This window comes from Panthera pardus, unplaced genomic scaffold (assembly GCF_024362965.1).
Source record: "Panthera pardus isolate Hobbes unplaced genomic scaffold, ASM2436296v1 HiC_scaffold_6, whole genome shotgun sequence".
NCBI lineage: Eukaryota > Metazoa > Chordata > Mammalia > Carnivora > Felidae > Panthera > Panthera pardus.
In genome coordinates, this window is record NW_026526991.1 from 50,295,161 (window position 1) to 50,313,048 (window position 17,888).

The 17,888-nt window shown below is 40.1% G+C and overlaps 2 protein-coding genes across 18 annotated transcripts in view; one reads left to right on the forward strand and one right to left on the reverse strand.

Annotated features, from left to right (window-relative positions):
• The window catches only part of GRIP1 (glutamate receptor interacting protein 1), a 682,822-nt gene extending 680,631 nt beyond the window's left edge, over nt 1-2,191 (forward strand). For all 16 annotated transcript variants that reach the window (XM_019455025.2, XM_053896004.1, XM_053896010.1 and 13 more), the window contains one exon: nt 383-2,191. In XM_019455025.2, coding sequence (XP_019310570.2) covers nt 383-610 — 228 coding nt within the window. In that variant the 3' untranslated portion in view covers nt 611-2,191. The remainder of the gene's footprint in view (nt 1-382) is intronic.
• Nucleotides 2,192-5,565: 3,374 nt separating this feature from the next.
• HELB (DNA helicase B) overlaps nt 5,566-17,888 on the reverse strand; it is a 32,067-nt gene continuing 19,744 nt past the window's right edge. For both annotated transcript variants that reach the window (XM_019455019.2, XM_019455020.2), the window contains exons 10-13: nt 16,430-16,658; nt 15,496-15,639; nt 9,537-10,022; nt 5,566-5,899 (exon numbers count right to left, since the gene is read on the reverse strand). In XM_019455019.2, the coding sequence (XP_019310564.2) occupies nt 5,795-5,899; nt 9,537-10,022; nt 15,496-15,639; nt 16,430-16,658 (964 nt within the window). In that variant the 3' untranslated portion in view covers nt 5,566-5,794. The remainder of the gene's footprint in view (nt 5,900-9,536; nt 10,023-15,495; nt 15,640-16,429; nt 16,659-17,888) is intronic.

Sequence of the window (17,888 nt, forward strand, 5' to 3'; positions counted from 1 at the left end):
CACATCCTATCTGGACTGCTTACCAAGTGCTGATCTAAGGCAAATCTCTGAACCACTCTGTGCCTTACCTACCTCATCTGGAAATTATAGGGATAATGTTCGGCACTAGGACCACATGCCATGTGCGAGGCAATCTGCTCAGCGTGGGGATGTTGGGACGTGTCCCTGTTCCAAGCTCTCAAGGGCCTTACAATTTAATAGCAACGAGTAAGTCAGCCAATGACCACCTTCTAGGGTGGTCAGAGAAAGGATAGACCTCTCTGCGTACAGGGCTCACTTAAGCATCAGCAGACACCTGTTAACATGGCAAGTGTTACTCTGGGTTTTGAGAATTATCTCAGACTATGACAATAATTCAAAGTGGCTCTTCTTGATTTTTCAGGTTAATCACGTCCGAACGAGAGACTTTGACTGCTGCCTTGTTGTGCCCCTCATAGCAGAATCTGGTAATAAGCTGGACTTGGTTATTAGTAGAAACCCACTGGCCTCACAGAAGTCTATAGAACAGACTCTACCAGGAGGAGAATGGAGTGAACAGAACAGCGCTTTTTTCCAACAGCCTAGTCATGGTAGTAATTTGGAGATACGAGAACCCACTAACACATTATAGCAACGCTTTTTATAAAGCAGGACAAAAGACAATATCTACATGGTGCTAAAATATCCCTTTCAGATTTCTGTGGCATTTAAAGCACAGATAATCACGTGGCATTAACCGCAAGCACAGGGGTCTTTTAAATCTCTCTCATGGCTCATGTTCACTTCCCCTTTCAAGTTGAAGAGGTTTCTTTCTTGGTGACCACTATGGTATATGGCAGCCAATTCCCTGCTGAGCCCAATGGTAGAGAAAAAGCAAAGCAGACAGGCTACCCCTCCCCCCAGTTAACATCAGAGGAAATTTTTTACAAGGTCATCTTCCAATCACTTTTTAAAAAGAGAAATGTCTGTTCAAAACTGTTCTCTATGACAATTTCCTTAATTCACTTTGAAATCAGTTTTCTTACCGTGAAGTCGTTAATGTTAAGAACTTGACCAAGTCTTTCCACAAAGCTGGCTCTCCTAGGGGAACTCGAGTTTGAGATGTGGCCGGGGACTGCTGCCATGGGAGGGGTACAGGTGTAACATTAAAGTTCTCTTAAAACGTTTCAGCGATGATGCACGTAGGAGACCATAATAGGTGGTGGTAAATGTTTTGCCCCAATATAGGAATGATCTTAACTAAGATGTATGCTATTCCCTATGCAACAAACTAACAAACAGGATATGTCTTGTGACCTGTTTTTTTGTTTTTGTTTTTGTTTTTTTTTAAGGACACATTTTTAATAGCTGCAAATCTCTGATAATGAATTAGAGTGCTTAGGAACACTGAGAATGAGTTATCTTATTTTTAAAATTCAGGACTAAGAACTTAAGAGAGAATGAAGAGTCTATTACAATGAGGTTTATCTTAATGATAGGCAAATCAAACTCATCTTGCTTGACATGTTTGGAAAACTGTTTATAGAGGGGTGTACAGGACACGTACTTTAAAATGACACTGGACTATCTTTTGTTCTGAGCCATGCCACTTCTCGAAATTGTAAATACATCTTTCACAAAATGCATTGCCAATTATTACCATCCCTCAAAGCAATAAATTGTGACAGTTGCTTTTAATGTTTGTCAGCAACTGTTCTCATTCGTTCAGATATTTTGAATAGTTACACTAATAACTGTTATTTGGTGAATATTGAAAAAAAGATAGATCTGTATATGGATTGTAGAATCTCCATATTGAAATGATTATTTTGCAAACATCTTCATTTTGGTCAATAATTCAAACGACTGCTTAGGTAAAGCATTTGAACACTGTGTCCTTTGTTTAAGGAAAAAGTTCACCTTTCTTTTTGTGCAAAGAAATATATTATTTCAATCATATGTCACAACCCGCCAGGGCAAGAAAGTATAAAGCAGAATCATGTTAAGAAAAAAAAAGAAAAAAAAAGATCATGAGTCACTTAAATATGTATTTTTATTTGTAACAAACAAGTATTAAGCTGTAAAGTATTTTTGTACAAATTTAATACTTTAATAGCATGGTATTTATCGTCTATGTATGGTTTTGGGGAATTCAAAATTGTTGCAAATATTTGTATGAAAAAAAAAAAACCCTCTACCAAATGGAATAAAAAGTGATTTTGAAAAGCCAAAATTATGACATACATTTTTTTGGTGCTTTGAATATATTTTATTCTAGATGACCCCTACACAATGCTTATTGCTGTAGAATTTTCTTTTTTTTAATGTTTATTTATCTTTGAGAGAGAGAGAGATGGAGTGTGAGTGGGGGAGGGGCAGAGAGAGAGGGAGACACAAAATCTGAAGCAGGCTCCAGGCTCTGAGCTGTCAGCATGGAGCCCAACGTGGGGCTCAAACTCACGGAGTGTGAGATCATTACCTGAGCCGAAGTCAGACACTCAACCAACTGAGCCACCTAGGCACCCCTAGGATTTTCTAAAGGGGAAAGGTTTTGCCATAAGCTTGAAAAGCAGCACTGGAAGAATGGAAGAATAGGAGTTTTAAAATCAGATCTGGGTTTCAATTCTAGCTCTGGTACTCACTGGTGGTACAAAATTTAGTTACTGTGAGTCAGTTTCCCTACCTGTGATACTGAAGGTCATAACTGTACTCCAGGACCATTGTAAGGACAAGATGTAAAACATACAAAGTTTAAGTCCTAAAACAGCCTGCAGACAGAAATACCCCAGACTAATTATACAATTATTTTAGGTGACAAAGACAGATTTTAACTCAACAATCATAATAACATCTGCCCTCAGAGAACAGTACGTGTTCATGAAATACACTTATTATATATACTAAGATGTACCAATTTTAATGCATGCTATGCTACTTAAAACTTACACTTATAGTCCCAACATTTTCATTTTTGCAGACTGTCTTGCAGGCCTTGTAAATTCACAGGAACAAGGTAAGGATGTCCATTCTCACCATTTGTATCTAGCAATGTATTAAAGGCTCTAGCCAGAGCATTAAGACAAGAAAATGAAATAAAAGGCATCCAGATTGGAAAGAAAGAAAACGGTCTCTATTTGCAGATGATATAACCTCATATACAGAAAATCCTCACTAAGGAATCCACTAAAAACCTATTAAAACTAATAAGTGAGGTTAGCAAGGTTGCAAGGTACAAGATCAGTTGTATTTCTAAACAGCAGCAATGAACAACATCAACACCATGGGAAATTTTTTTTTTTGCAAACAGTAGTTCTAACAAGGGACTTGCATGTCAAATATATAAAGCACTCATACCTCAATAAAAAGAAAAATAACAATTTATAAATGGGTAGGGGCACCCGGGTGGTTTAGTCGGTTAAGTGTCTGACTTTGGCTCAGGCCACGGTCTCACGGTTCGTTGAGTTCAAGCCCCGCATCAGGCTGTCTGCTGTGAGCACAGAGCCTGCTTCGATTCCTCTGTCCCTCTCTCTCTCCCTGCCCCTCCCTCATGTGTGCTCTCTCTCTCTCTCAAAAATAATAAAATAAAATAAAATAACTTTATTTTAAAAAATGGGTAAAAGATCTGAATAGACATTTCTCTGAAGAGGTCATACAAATGACCAATAAGCACATGAGACGATAATTAACATCATTCCCCGTAAGGGAAATGCAAATGAAAACCACACCGAAACAGCACTTCACACCTACTAAAATGGCTATAATCAGTTAGTCAGATAATAGCAAGTACTAGAACGTGGAGAAACGGGAACTCTCACACACTCCCCAAGTATAAATACAAAATGGTACAGCTGCTTTAGAAAACAATCTGGCAGTTCCTCAAATGGCTAAATAGAGTTACCATAGGACCCAACAATTCCACACCTAGAAATATAATGAAAAGAAATCAGGGGCACCTGGGTGGCTCAGTCGGCTAAGCCTCCAACGCTTGATTTCAGCTTGGGTCATAATCTCACGGTTTGTGAGATCAAGCCTCAAGTCGGGTTCCTGGGCTGACAGCACAGAGCCTGCTTGGGATTCTCTCTCTCCCTCTCTCTCTGCCCCTCCCCCACCCGCCCCCCAAAATAAGTAAAAAGAAACTTAAAAAAAAAGAAATTAAAATCCATGTCCACAGAAAGCTTGTACGCCAACGCATTCTATAATAGCCAAAAAGTGGAAACAACGCAAATGTCCATCAACTGATGAACCGAGAAATTCAATGTGCTATATCCGTACGACAGAATACTATTTGGTAATAAAAGGAGATAAAGGCCTTTTGTCTCACTGCACTACTGGAAGCAAGATAGGTCACCTGCAGCTCTACTGGAACCACCCGCAAAAATTCAGCCAGGGTTCCTGGTTTTGTCTCATTGGCTCAAACCAACATGGTGTGATCCAGAAATACCGCCTCCATATATGCTGCCATATTTTCCATCAATACACCAAGGATATGAGGCTTCATCTGGTTAGACTGAGTGATTCCCCTTGAATGGACTATCCAAGACATCCACCCAATAAAAGGAACAATGCTAGCTCTTGGTACATATTTGTTAGTCTTTAATAAAAAGACAGATATGAGAGGCGCCACAACATGAAGTCTGAAATCATTGTGCTAAGTTAAAGAAGTCAGTAACAAGGAACCACATATTGTAGGATTCCATTTGTATGAAATGTCTGCAACAGGCAAATCAATGGAGACAAAGTAAATTAGTGTTGCCCAGAGCTGGAGGGGATGAGGGGGTCAGAACTACGAGGTACAGGTACTAAGAGGCACATCTTGGAGAAGATGATGCAAGTGTTCAAAAATCCATTGTGGTGTCAGTGGCACAACTCCATGAATGTACTCAAAGCCACTCCGTTTTACCCCTTTAATGGGTGAATTGTATGTGAATTATAGCTCATTAAGGTTCTTTTTCAAATATTGGAATCACGGGTACATTTTTTTTTTTCTTAACCTTTTCTTTCACTGGTTAACAATAAATAGAGCTCTAAAAAAAATAAAATCACTGAGAGAAAATAATTTTCCGGCGGTAGAATACCTTCAAAACAATGTATTCATAAAAGAAATAACAGTCATGTGCTATGATGGAGGCGTTAGCTAATGCTACAGTAGAAATCATATTGACGATATAAATGTATCAATTCAACACACTGTACACTTTCAAGGTACGCAGTGGTAACATATGTCAATGGTATCTCAAATACAGAAAAAGAAATGTACTCCCAAATCAGAAGGAATTTCCAGGTGAAATGGGTCCGGCCGGCCGTGATGGAGCAAGGAGCCTTGCCAGATGAACACTTGGCAGAAGACCCAACATCCTGAAAAATGTGTGTCAGTTAATAATACGAGAGGCATAATTACAGTCTGTCGTGACCATGGCTTCACAGTATGGGCAAAGACCACCCAACATGATCATGGAAGTTAATAAAGGCATTATTGCAAAAATAAAACACTTTTTAAAGTACAAACTTTAAAATATATATATACGTATATATATATATATATATATATATATATATATACACACATGTATATATACATATATATATATATATAAATTTTTCCTGCGTTTATGTCCAGTGCTATCAGCTCTCATGATGACAGATGTTGAACTCATTATGGTTTTCTATGATCAAATGGATTTAAAATATCTGCTAACACAAACACCTTAAAATAAAACCCCAGTTACACATATCCTGTTTTGTATCTTAATATTTTCAAGCTACGATGTTCATTTGTGTTAAACAGAAAAAAGACAGAGAGAGAGAGAGAAATTACTTTGCGCAATCTGAAATCAAATTAAGTTTCTTGATTACTTGTGGGTATGAAAAGTTGCCGGGGGGTTAAACTATTCAGTCTCAAATTCCGAAGTTTCAAAGACACTTGCGGAGATGATTCTTCCACCTGTTAGGACAGCAATAAAAATGAGATTAATTTCGTGAAAATACACACAATTTGCCCTACGTACTTCTGTTTCCTCTACTTCTGCGGGAGACATAATATCTTCCCCACCCCTTGGAAGACCTGAGCAGTCCACAGCAATCAGCTGTCGGCAACTTGTGGGATCATACCTGCTTTGGCTCACTGTGGTATCCCTAGCACCCAGCTCTGGGACGGGCATGAAGAAGTGACTATTTGTGAATGAATGTATATATATATATATATATATATATATATATATATGTGTATTATATATATGTATTATATATATGTATTCAGACTATATATATGTATTATATATATATACACACTATATATATATATTATATATATACACGCTATATATATATACACATAATATATATATACACACTATATATATACGTAATATATATATACACTATATATATATATATACATAATATATATACACACACTATATATATACATAATATATATATACACACACACTATATATATACACACACACACACACACACACACACACGCACACACATACTTTCTACAGGTATGGCCACTACATAATTTGGCAGCTCAGTTCAAAATGAAAATGTGGGCCCTTTGTTCACGGTTAAGAACTTCAAGATGGTTAAGTGCAGAACATTAAAGCAAGCATGGGGTAGTTTTAAGCACAAAGCCCTGAATGACTGACTACTGCTCAGCTACACATCCGTGACACCGGCCTTGGGTATGATAAGACGAAACACTGCAATGCCAGTACTCTTGGTGCTGTTCATGACTCCCAAGCACAAGGCAAGGGATCAGTACGGTCATGAGAAAGTTTCACCGCCATAGGGAAATGAGAAAAATAAGCACAGTCAATCTTTCACAATGCTAAACCTGTTCAATTTAGAGGACTATACTGGTTAACTTTATTTATCAACCTGACTATGCCATGGTACCCAGATATTTGGTCAAATATTATTCTAGATGTTTCTGTGAACCTATTTTTACATGAGGTTAACATTTAAAAAAATTTTTTTTAAGGTTTATTTATTTTTCAGAGACAAAGACAGACGGTGGGGCGGGGGGTGGGGGGCGGGCAGAGAGAGGGGAAGACACAGAATCTGAAGCAGGCTCCAGGCTCTGAGCTGTCAGCACAGAGCCTGATGTGGGGCTCAAACTCACGGACCGTGAGATCATGACCTGAGCTCAAGTCGGATGCTTAACCGATTGAGCCACCCAGGTGCCCCAACATTTAAATCAGTAGACTATGAATAAAGCAGATCACCCTCCATAATGTAGGTGGGCCTCATTTGATCACCTGAAGGCCTTAAGAGAAAACTTAAAAGAAAAAAGATTGCCTCCCAGAAAGAAAGAATTCTGCCTGCCCTTGGATGCAAACTGCAATGTCAATTCTTCTTTGGGTCTCCAGTCTGCAGGACTACCCTGGAGATTTTGGACTTGTCAGCCTCTACGATCATGAGCCAATTCCTTAAATAAATCTAGACAGATAGATGACAGGTAGGTAGGTAAATAGGGACATAGACACAGGCTACTGTGTCTTTAGGAGAACCCTGACTAATAGAACTATCTTTATTTAGGGATTTTGTGATTACTCCCTTTCCAGATTTTTTTTTTTTTATAATAAAATGTCATTTTCTTTCAAAAACTTCTGGAAATCACTGCTTTATATGATAAATTTTTAAATATTGATGTATATGCTTTTATTTAAAGGGGAATTTCTGTTTTGGACCCCCCCCCCTTTTTTTGGTTGTGGGACACAAGGCAAAAAAAAGCAACAAAACCAAGCAAAACAAACAAACAAACAAAAATCAGGACAATATTTTAAGCTTTTTTTTTTCAAAACCCAAAGCTATTAATCCACAGAAAAGCCAAAGCTTTCATGTAGGAGAGGCTCAGCCATCAGTACTTGCAGAATTAAAATGCTGATGTGGTTCTTATGCAGCCATCTGTATAGGAAAGAAAGGTATGAGGGCAGCCCCTGTCAGTGAATTTGAGCTTCTAGAAATCACATATCTCACAATTATGGAAAACACAGAAGTCCCTAATTTATCACTCGTGAGCCTTTGAATTCTTAGTTTCCTCATTTCCAGGGATTTCTGTAGATGTCACATGTTTTTGGCAAGGCTTGCGAGAAAACTGACCCTCTGTGGCCAGCACTGGACTCTCCGTGTTCACAGACCAGAGCTTAAAAACTTTGGCAAGCTCGGCAGCGAAGATGGGTAACGCTGTCATTGTCTCTTTGTACCATCCCAGAAGCCAGAAGCCACCCATCCCACGCTGGCGTGAAGAAATATAAAGCAAGAAACTTTTAGGCAAAGACTTTTTGTTTGGAATTTTCTGTTCCAGGTCCAAAGCCTTATTACTCCAGGGTCTTTGTAAGAGGTGATACAGTCAATTTCAGGAAAAGATGTTTTGCTGATATGGTAATTCCATATCAAAGAGTTGACGTGGAGCACCGAATGAAGCTTAGAATCGGCAGGGACCCTACTACTTCCAAGAAGGTAAAAAAAGAAACTTGGGGTTTTTTTTTTTAACTATGCCTCCTCTTGTCACTTTCCTTACAAAACCTGTCCCTCAGCCTCATTTCCCAATCCTAATGTAGCTGGATCCCCCCGGGAAGCCCAAGCCGGAGCCTAAGAGTCCTGCTCGGGCCCAACCCCACCCACATATAACCGGCCATCAAGGCCCGTGCACCCCCTGTCCCTAAGCATCTCTTTCCCAACCCCATCACTACCACCTGACTTCAGAACCTAATCATTTTGTTCAAGCCATTGAAATCATCTTTGTGCTAGGAACTCATCCCCTATGGCCTCCCAAAACACTACTCAACTCCGAAGTGACCTTCCAAAACTTCAGTGCACCGGGCTCTTAAAATGCCTCTAGCGTTCTCCGCTGTGTTCAGAAGAACGTTCAGCCTCTTGGGAAGAGCCTGTGTCTTACGACTCTTCCAGTGTCTTCAGCTCAGCCTCCGATGGCGTGCGTACTCCAGCCACACTACTCCATACTTGCGATGGCCCAACAGGCCAAGACGTCACATGCCGCATTTGCCGGCAGCATCTCAGAGGACGGTTTCGCTCTCCCCTATCCATGTGGGGTCAGAGGCTATCTCTATCCTCCTTTCAGAACTCTGCTTGGTACTGACAGCTCACATTAGCACTTTCCCCTCGGGGCTCCCACCCTGGCCCCTTTCAAGGTCATGGCCTTGAAAGCCTACGGACCCCAGCACGTGAAGCGACTCTCAAACTTCTACTGGAACTTCATTTGTTCCAAGAATGTTGATAATTACCTGGCCGCTTTCACGGACAGTGGGGATAAAAGTGAGACTGTGGCCTACAAAGGGGAAGGGGAGGGTGACAAGGAAGCTATGTGGAAAGACGGTGCAGGATGACAAGGTCTCTCGGCACGCCACCTGTGCCGACCTCATGCCAGGCGACAAAGCGCGCTAGGATCGACCAGGCATAGGGGAAAGGACACGTGGCAGAGGGGAGAGAACACTTGTTTTTAGGTCCGATAGCACAATTTAACACTAATAAAAAATCCACAGCCACGTATCAGCACCCTGAAGTCAACACGACTTAAATACAGCGGGAGCACATGGGAACGTCACTCTTACCATCAGGACTTTGCTCGGACTTTCAGCATCACTCATGCCACAGGCTCTTTTGGACCCACGGGGTTTTGATGGATCTTCATCTGTATCCACCTCATCGGGTGAAGAGAATTTCCACGCTCCGGCCAAGGGGAACGTCCTGTCATCAGCTGCAGAGGCCTTGCTTCTGGGTGTCACGGTGCTGGCTGTGACTGCAAGGTGTGACGGTGTTGATGGCTGTGTGCCGGGCCTGCTGCTGTCTCCAGAGCTCTCCGACGGGGATGCGGAATCCGCCAGAGACGCGCAGCTCTTGGAGAGCTTGTTTTGCAAAAAATGTTTCAAACGGGTTTTTCTAGGGGCACTGCTTTTCATAATTGCACTCCGGAGGTGAGACTCTTCTGCGATGACATACACTCTGCCGCGGCCCCTGGTCACTGCCGTATAAACGTGCTGCCAGTGCTGTCGGCCCGCCTTCCCAACCACGTACACAACTGTCTGCTCCTCAGACCCCTGGGGGAGGAGAATGCGGTGGGAAGGGTTAGTTTTGCACAGGGGGCTCTTGTCTTCACACAGTCCACCAAGATAGAAAACAGACAAGTCCTAAAAGGGATCTCTGCTAGTCGGCCAGAATATTCACCTAAATCCACCTTACGCTTCCGGTTTATTCATTATCCGAGACCTCATGATTCCTAACTGTGCTGTTAAGTTCAGGTCTGACGGATCCACAGCTGGCTTGTAGAAACCCAGCAAAAGCTTGAAAGACTGCATGCGGTGCCAAATCTTCCCTCATAAAAAGAATGTTCAATGATCGTGTAGGCTCTATGGATAAATGTGTTACCCTATTTGTACCTACATAGCAAAAAATTAGACACCTTAAATATTCAATGACAGAATAGATAAGTTCGTTTGTTTATATTCATATCAAGTATCTGTATATAGACATTTGAAATACTATTCTGCAAATGGCAAAGGCGCTTTAAAACTTAACAAAATTTTAAAAACAACTGGATACTTTTGGGGCAGCTGGGTGGCTCAGTTGGTTAAGGGTCGGACTCTTGACTTTGGCTCAGGTCATGTTCTCGTGGTTGGTGAGTTCAAGCCCTACGTTGGGCTCCACACTGGAACCTGCTTGGGATTCTCTCTCTCCCTCTATCTCTGCCCCTCCCCTGTCTCCCTCCCTCCCCGCCCCTCAAAATAAATAAATAAATTCTAAAAAAATAAAAAACAAAAACTGGATACTTCTACATAAAGAGTGATCACAACTATGTAACACAAAATAAAATTACTCTGATCCAAAAACGTACACACAAATGAACACAAATACCTAACAAAATGAGTCACACAAAAAAAGAAGGAAATCCTATCAAAAATTTAACTAGTCTATCTCCAAAATGGAGGCCCTGTGGATTATTTTTTTTCTCCTACTTTTCTGTATTCTCCCATTGTTGAACATTTATTACTTTCATCAAGGTGAACAAAACAAAAGAGAACAATGAACTTGTGCTTTTTAAGTTTAGCAAGAAGAATTACATAGGCAAGGAAAATGCCCAATGTCACCTTGTAACTGTGAGCAAACAATTTCAAGTTTTGGGACTATTCAGAGTCCCTATTATTTTCAGGGCCGACATAAACTAAGAAGTGCTTTGAACCATTCTCTCTCCCAATGTCCCCATACTCCCCCCACCAAAGGAATTGTGGGAAGACAAATGAGAAGACGAGACAGGTAGGAAACACAGATCCCCAGTTAAAACCCTCTTCCACAGCAAGCCCTTCTGTCTTACCTAGACACAGAAAATTGGAACCAACGCTTCAGATTATCAAAGTGTGACAAATACTTCCTTCTGGTGCTGCTGAGTCTCAGAAATGTACTTCAATGACACCTGATTATGCAAACGCCAAGTCCATTGTATAGACGCACAGCACCATGTGTCCCTCTGGACTTCATATTGGGTACTCCTAAACTGGTAAATGTCTAACCTAAACTTAGTTCACCGAGCTCCTAATCAAGGATCACAGAAAAACCCAACAGCTTCATAGTCCGTCTCCCTCGCACTCACACGTGCTGCAATCCACGGCCCTCACAGCATCTATAGGGATACGCATAAAAAGCAAATCCAATCACATCCGACTCCGCTTAAAGCCACAGCTCCCGAGCTCTCAAAGCAAAGTCCTAACTCCTTACTATGGCTCGTCTGGCCCTTCAGAAGCCAGCCCTGGACCTGCTCCCTTCCCTCCTCCTCTCCTCTCCTCCTTTCCATGCACAAGCCACGCTCCATCCAGCACCACGAACCTCTTTGTGGTACTGCCGGTGCCAGCCCCCTTCTGGATCAGCTGTCCCATCTATGCACATTCCAGAGCCCCGGACTCCCTCTGTCACAGAACATTTACTGAGCTGGAATGTAACTGTCTGCCGCCTTCACTGTATTCCTCCTTGCTGGACTGTAAGCTCTGCAAAGGCAGGGCCGCGTCTTTCTTGTTCACTGCTCTTTACCCAGTGTCTAATGAATAATTATAAAAATTAAACAGCCATGCCAAAGGTGTGCTTAAAAAGCAGGACATGGACATCTGATGTCACGGCAATAACCTGCTATAAATTATTCGTCCATTTTTCATATCTTCCTTGAATCATGAGAGCTTTCAAACTTCTTAAAGGAGGCAGGTTTCCTACACTGACTTTTAAATTATGTATACGTCCGTTCTCTAAATGTGTTCTAAAACTCTACATCTGTACGAATAAACACAAACCATTGATTCCTTTCATGATGTTATAGGCTCAGAATCTGAAAATATACGGACCTTAGAATAGGGGTTAAAACACTCTCTCTGCAAACGGTCGAAAAATAAATACTTTAAGTTTTGCAGGCCAGCTGTTCTCTATGGCAACCACTCAATTCTTCCTTTGTAATGCAAAAGCGGTCAGAGCCAATACGTAAATGAACAAGTGCTGCTGTGTTCCAATAAAAGTTTCTTTACAAAAACTGGTAGTGGGCCAGATACGGATACCATATTAAACCATACAGTCCTAGAAGGTCTTAGGAGGTGATCTGGCCCCCAATCCTTCTACCCTCCCTTATCCCCCCTTACTTCTCTGACCTCGTCTCTTGTCACTCTCCCACACTGGCCACCTTGCTGTTCCTGTTCTTCAAATGACAGACAGCCTGCCACCTAAGAACTGTGGCCTTGGCTATTCCGTCAACCTAGAATGCTCTTCTCTTGGATACCCACATGGTTAACTTCTTTACCTCCTTCAAGTGTTTGCTCAAATGCCACGTCCTCAATGAGGCCTACACTGACTACTATTTAACGTTACAACTGCATCCCACACCTATCCCTGCCCTTTTTCATAGTATTTGCCACTTTCTACCATAATATGTACAGTTGACCCTTGAACAACATGGGTTTAAACTGCACAGGTCCACTTACACAGGGATTTTTAAAATAATAAATACAGGGCAGTCCTGTAAATGTATTTTCTCTTCATAATAATTTTCTTTTTTTTAATGAATATTTTTTGAGGTTTATTTATTTTGAGAGAGAGAGCGCGAGTAGGGGAGGGGCAGAGAGAGAGAGAGAGGGAGAGAGAGAATCCCAAGCAGGCTCTACGCTGTCAGCGCGAAGTCGAATGTGGGGCTCTATCTCATGAAATGTGAGATCATGACCTGAGCTGAAATCAAGAGTCAACTGCTTAACCTACTGAGTCTCCCAGGAGCCCCTTATTTATAATTTTTTTAATATTTTCTTTACTGCAGCTTACCTTTCTAAGATTTTATTTTAAAGTAATCTCTACGCCCAGTGTGGGGCTGAACCTTACAACCCCAGATCAAGAGTCACACACTCTAATTCTTGAGGCAGCCAGGTGCCCCTAGCTTACTTTATTGTAAAATAACGTATATATTATTAATGTATAACATACAAGATACGTGTTAATTGTTTGATGACCATTAAGGCTTCTAATCAATGGCAGGCTATTAGTAGTTAAGTTTTCAGGGAATCAAAAGTATACATAGATTTCTGACTGCAATGGGGGGTTGGTGCCTCGAGCCTCCACAATGTTCAAGGGTCAACTATAGTTTACTTGTTTTACGGTTGTATCTGTCTCTTTCCTCCTCCCCAGCAAATGTAATCTTCACAATGGCAGGTATCTTTCTTTGTTTCATGGACTGATCTAAACCAAGCACCAAGGACAGTCTGACTCAATAAATATTTGTTGAACTGAACATGGAAGAAACAAACTACACTGATACAAGATAATAATCACGAGATGTTCTTCGAGGTAAGAGATGCTCTTTCAACCACAAAATGACAGATTCAATAAAAGGAACAACTAGAGATATTTACTCCAACCTTAACAAAGTAATAAAAAGACCCCTTCAAACTTCATTTGTCCAGAAATGTAACAGAAGACTGGATTATAAATTTGAGGAAATCTCTTAGAAAAAAAAAAAAACAAAAACAGCAAAATAATAATGAGATGGAAAACAGGAGAGAGGTAAGAAATTCAGACAATCATTTCTGGAGGCTCAACATAATAGAGATTCTAGAAAGACAAAACACAGAAAACACAGGGCAAGAAACTTAAGGAAATTATTCAAGAAAATTTCCCCAAACTGAATGATATGAGTTTCTAGAATTACAGAGAGTCCATCATAAAGATCCAAGGGAGAAATTTTGCCAGAACCTGCAGCCAGGAATATGTGTACTTCTTAACAACTGGCTGTTTTGGTTTTTTTTTACCCAACAGACACAGTCCACTGACTGCTTCTCTCTAATTTTGAAAACAAAGCCAAATCTTCAGCCTACATTAGCAAGCAAATAGGTCAGTGTGCATATCCGCATCCCAACCCTCCCTTGGCAGGAATGCTTTTACCACCCTTACCTTGATCTTCTGCATGACATCATTTCTTTATCTTTTAAAAGGAAAGGCTGAATTGTGGCCATTTTTTTGAAAGCCATTTCAACTTCTATTTGGAACTGAGATGGAGTAGGTTAATAAATAAAACACCATCCATTAAAAAAAACCACACACGCAAAAAACAGAACTCATATGCTAATTAGTTTGCCTACCAGTAGAGGATACAGGCTAACCTAAATTTTCCCACATGCAAACGTAGGCTGATGCAGCTTCATGATTAAAGCAACATACCAACATCAAAGAGGGGCACGCAAAACAACGAGTTAAATAACAGAACCACAAATAGCTTATGAGAAGTCAAGAGTATTAAAATGAGCTTAAAAGCAAATTGCACTAAATGCAATGTTGTGTCCAGGATTAGATCCTGGAACAGAAAAAGGATATTCTTGGGAAGCTGGTGAAATCCAAATAAAGTGTGGAGCTTCGTTAATAGTAATTCTTCCAACGGTAATTTCTTAGTTTTAACACAAACACCATAGTTATGTAAGATGTTGACATGAGGGAAAGTCAGATGAAGGGTATATGGGAAGAGTCTCTGCTATCTTTCGAACTCTTCTATAAAACTAAAATTATTCCCGGGGCGCCTGGGTGGCTCAATTTCAGCTCATGTCATAATCCCAGGGTTGTGGGAATCAAGCCTTGTGTCAGGCTCCACGCTGAGCTTGAAGCCCGCTTAAGATTCTCTTTCTCTCTCTCTATGCCCCTCTCCCCAGCTCATGCTCTAAAATTAAAAAAACAAAACAAAACAAAAAAAAACCTAAAATTAAAATTATTCCCAAGTAGAGAGTAGTTGCCTCAGAAGAACAGAGGAAAGGGATGTATTTGTCAAAACCCATCCAACTTGATAAATTTAAATATGCATGCAAATTATACCCCACTAAAGCTGATTATACAATAATAAAAAAGCAAGCTGCAAAAATACATAAACATCAGGAAGCCATTTATGTAAACGTTGGTAACCTTGTTCCTTTTTACAAAATAAAGGCAACAAAATTAAGAAGAAAATCTTTGAAGGTACTACTCCATGGCTTCGAAACCAGTTCAAATCACTTCATAAATGTCCACTGTTACCTGAAAAGTGTGAATAGTTCTTGCCCAGGCATGTTTTATATGACAATATTTCATCAGTTTTTCAAAGTCCACGGTTATTTCCAAGCCAGCCATATTATTAATGGTCAAAGATCTTCTCTTTCCAAAAGTTACATCAGTTACATCCTATGATCAAAACAAAGAATTATTCTGTATGTTTTCAAATAGGCACACTGTAAATATAGTCTATTTTTGTGCTGAATATTAAATGCAGACTCAAGTAAAATAGCATGTATATTCACAATTGTTAAGAACTTTCAAAAGGCTTAAAATCTACACTTGAGCACAAACTAAATATATATATACACCCAAACTTGAATAAATTTGAAACTTAACCTTAATCTGATTCTATGGAGAATAGTCTGTGTGCCTGACTTATTCTGAAGTCTATACATTTCACTTCTCGCACTGACTATGTAAGTCTGCACATATTCTTTACAAAAAGTTTATATTTCCTCACATCCTCACTGCTTGTAAAGAATAAGCTTCTATGTTTAAGACGGTGTTTATACAATGAGAACAAATTCAAAGAAACCTCAATGGTTTCTGTATTTAAGCAGCAACCAAAGAAATGATGTTTTGCAAAATATATTAAGTATGTCACTTGTCCCTTATTTTTTGTTACTTGAGCCCTCCGAACTTAATAAAAATGTTTCTTAACAAAGTCTTCCAGAAAATATGAGAAAGAAACCTATCCCACCTCATTTTATGAAGCCAGTTTTACTCTGACACCAAAACCAGACATTACTAGAAAACTACAAACCAATATTCCTCATAAACGTGAATGCAAAACTCCTTAACAAAAAATTATGGAAGAATGTCAACAATTCCGATATGATTAGGTTCTGAATCAAACCTAGGGCAATTAAAAAAAAATCTACCTCTAATAAGGTACTATTTTTCTGTTGTCACCTACCTTTGTTATAAAAAATATTTCTCCATTGCAGAGTCGAATATCACTTTCAAAGTCTTGCTTATTTTTAGCAAAACCACGAAGAGTACCATTAAAGTCTTCACCACTGGCCTCTTGTTCATTACTCTCCTGACCGGGAGAGGTATCTTGAGGGAGTAGCTCCGAGAGATACACATTCCTGGTACAACAAATTTTATCACCAACTCCAAACTGAAGTCTATTCCGATGGTCTCTGAGTTAGAAAATGAGAATACATCATCAAGGTTTGGAAAGCCTCAATTTCATTTTGTTTAGGCATTAACCCCCACTCAGATCTGATCCAATTCTCAAAATAATTTCCAAACTCTCTCTCCTTCAATTTTGTTCTCCAAATGTCAACAAGAAATCAGGCTCCCACAATCGTGGTCTGATTACCTATCCTGTCTGTGGCACCTCAAACTCAATGACATTTCCCAGCCAGATGTTTTCAAGTTAGAAATCTTGGCATAAATGCTGATGTCTCTCTTTCCCTCTATAGATTCTAAAAGTTATCCAAATTTCTTACTTGACACATCTCCAAAGGCAAGGGAATTAAAAGCAAAAATGAACTATTGGGACCTCATGAAGATAAAAAGCTTCTGCACAGCAAAGGAAACAACCAACACAACTAAAAGGCAACCAACGGAATGGGAAAAGATATTTGCCAATGACATATCGGACAAACAGCTAGTATCCAAAATCTATAAAGAACTCACCAAACTCCACACCCGAAAAACAAATAATCCAGTGAAGAAATGGACAGAAAACATGAACAGACACTTCTCTAAAGAAGACATCCAGATGGCCAACAGGCACATGAAAAGATGCTCAACGTCACTCCTCATCAGGGAAATACAAATCAAAACCACACTGAGATACCACCTCATGCCAGTCAGAGTGGCCAAAATGAACAAATCAGGAGACTATAGATGATGGCAAGGATGTGGAGAAACGGGAGCCCTCTTGCACTGTTGGTGGGTATGCAAACTGGTGCAGCCGCTCTCGAAAACACGGTGGAGGTTCCTCAAAAAATTAAAAATAGATCTACCCTATGACCCAGCAATAGCACTGCTAGGAATCTACCCAAGGGATACAGGAGTGCTGATGCATAGGGCCACTTGTACCCCTATGTTTATAGAAAACATGTTTATATGGCTTCAACAAGAGCTAAATTATGGAAAGAACCTAAATGTCCATCAACTGATGAATGGATAAAGAAACTGTGGTTTATATACACAATGGAATACTACATGGCGATGAGAAAGAATGAAATATGGCCTTTTGTAGCAACATGGATGGAACTGGAGAGTGTGATGCTAAGTGAAATAAGTCCTACAGAGAAAGACAGATACCCTATGTTTTCACTCTTATGTGGATCCTGAGAAACTTAACAGGAGACCAAGGGGGAGGGGAAGGAAAAAAAAAGTGAGAGGGAGGGAGCCAA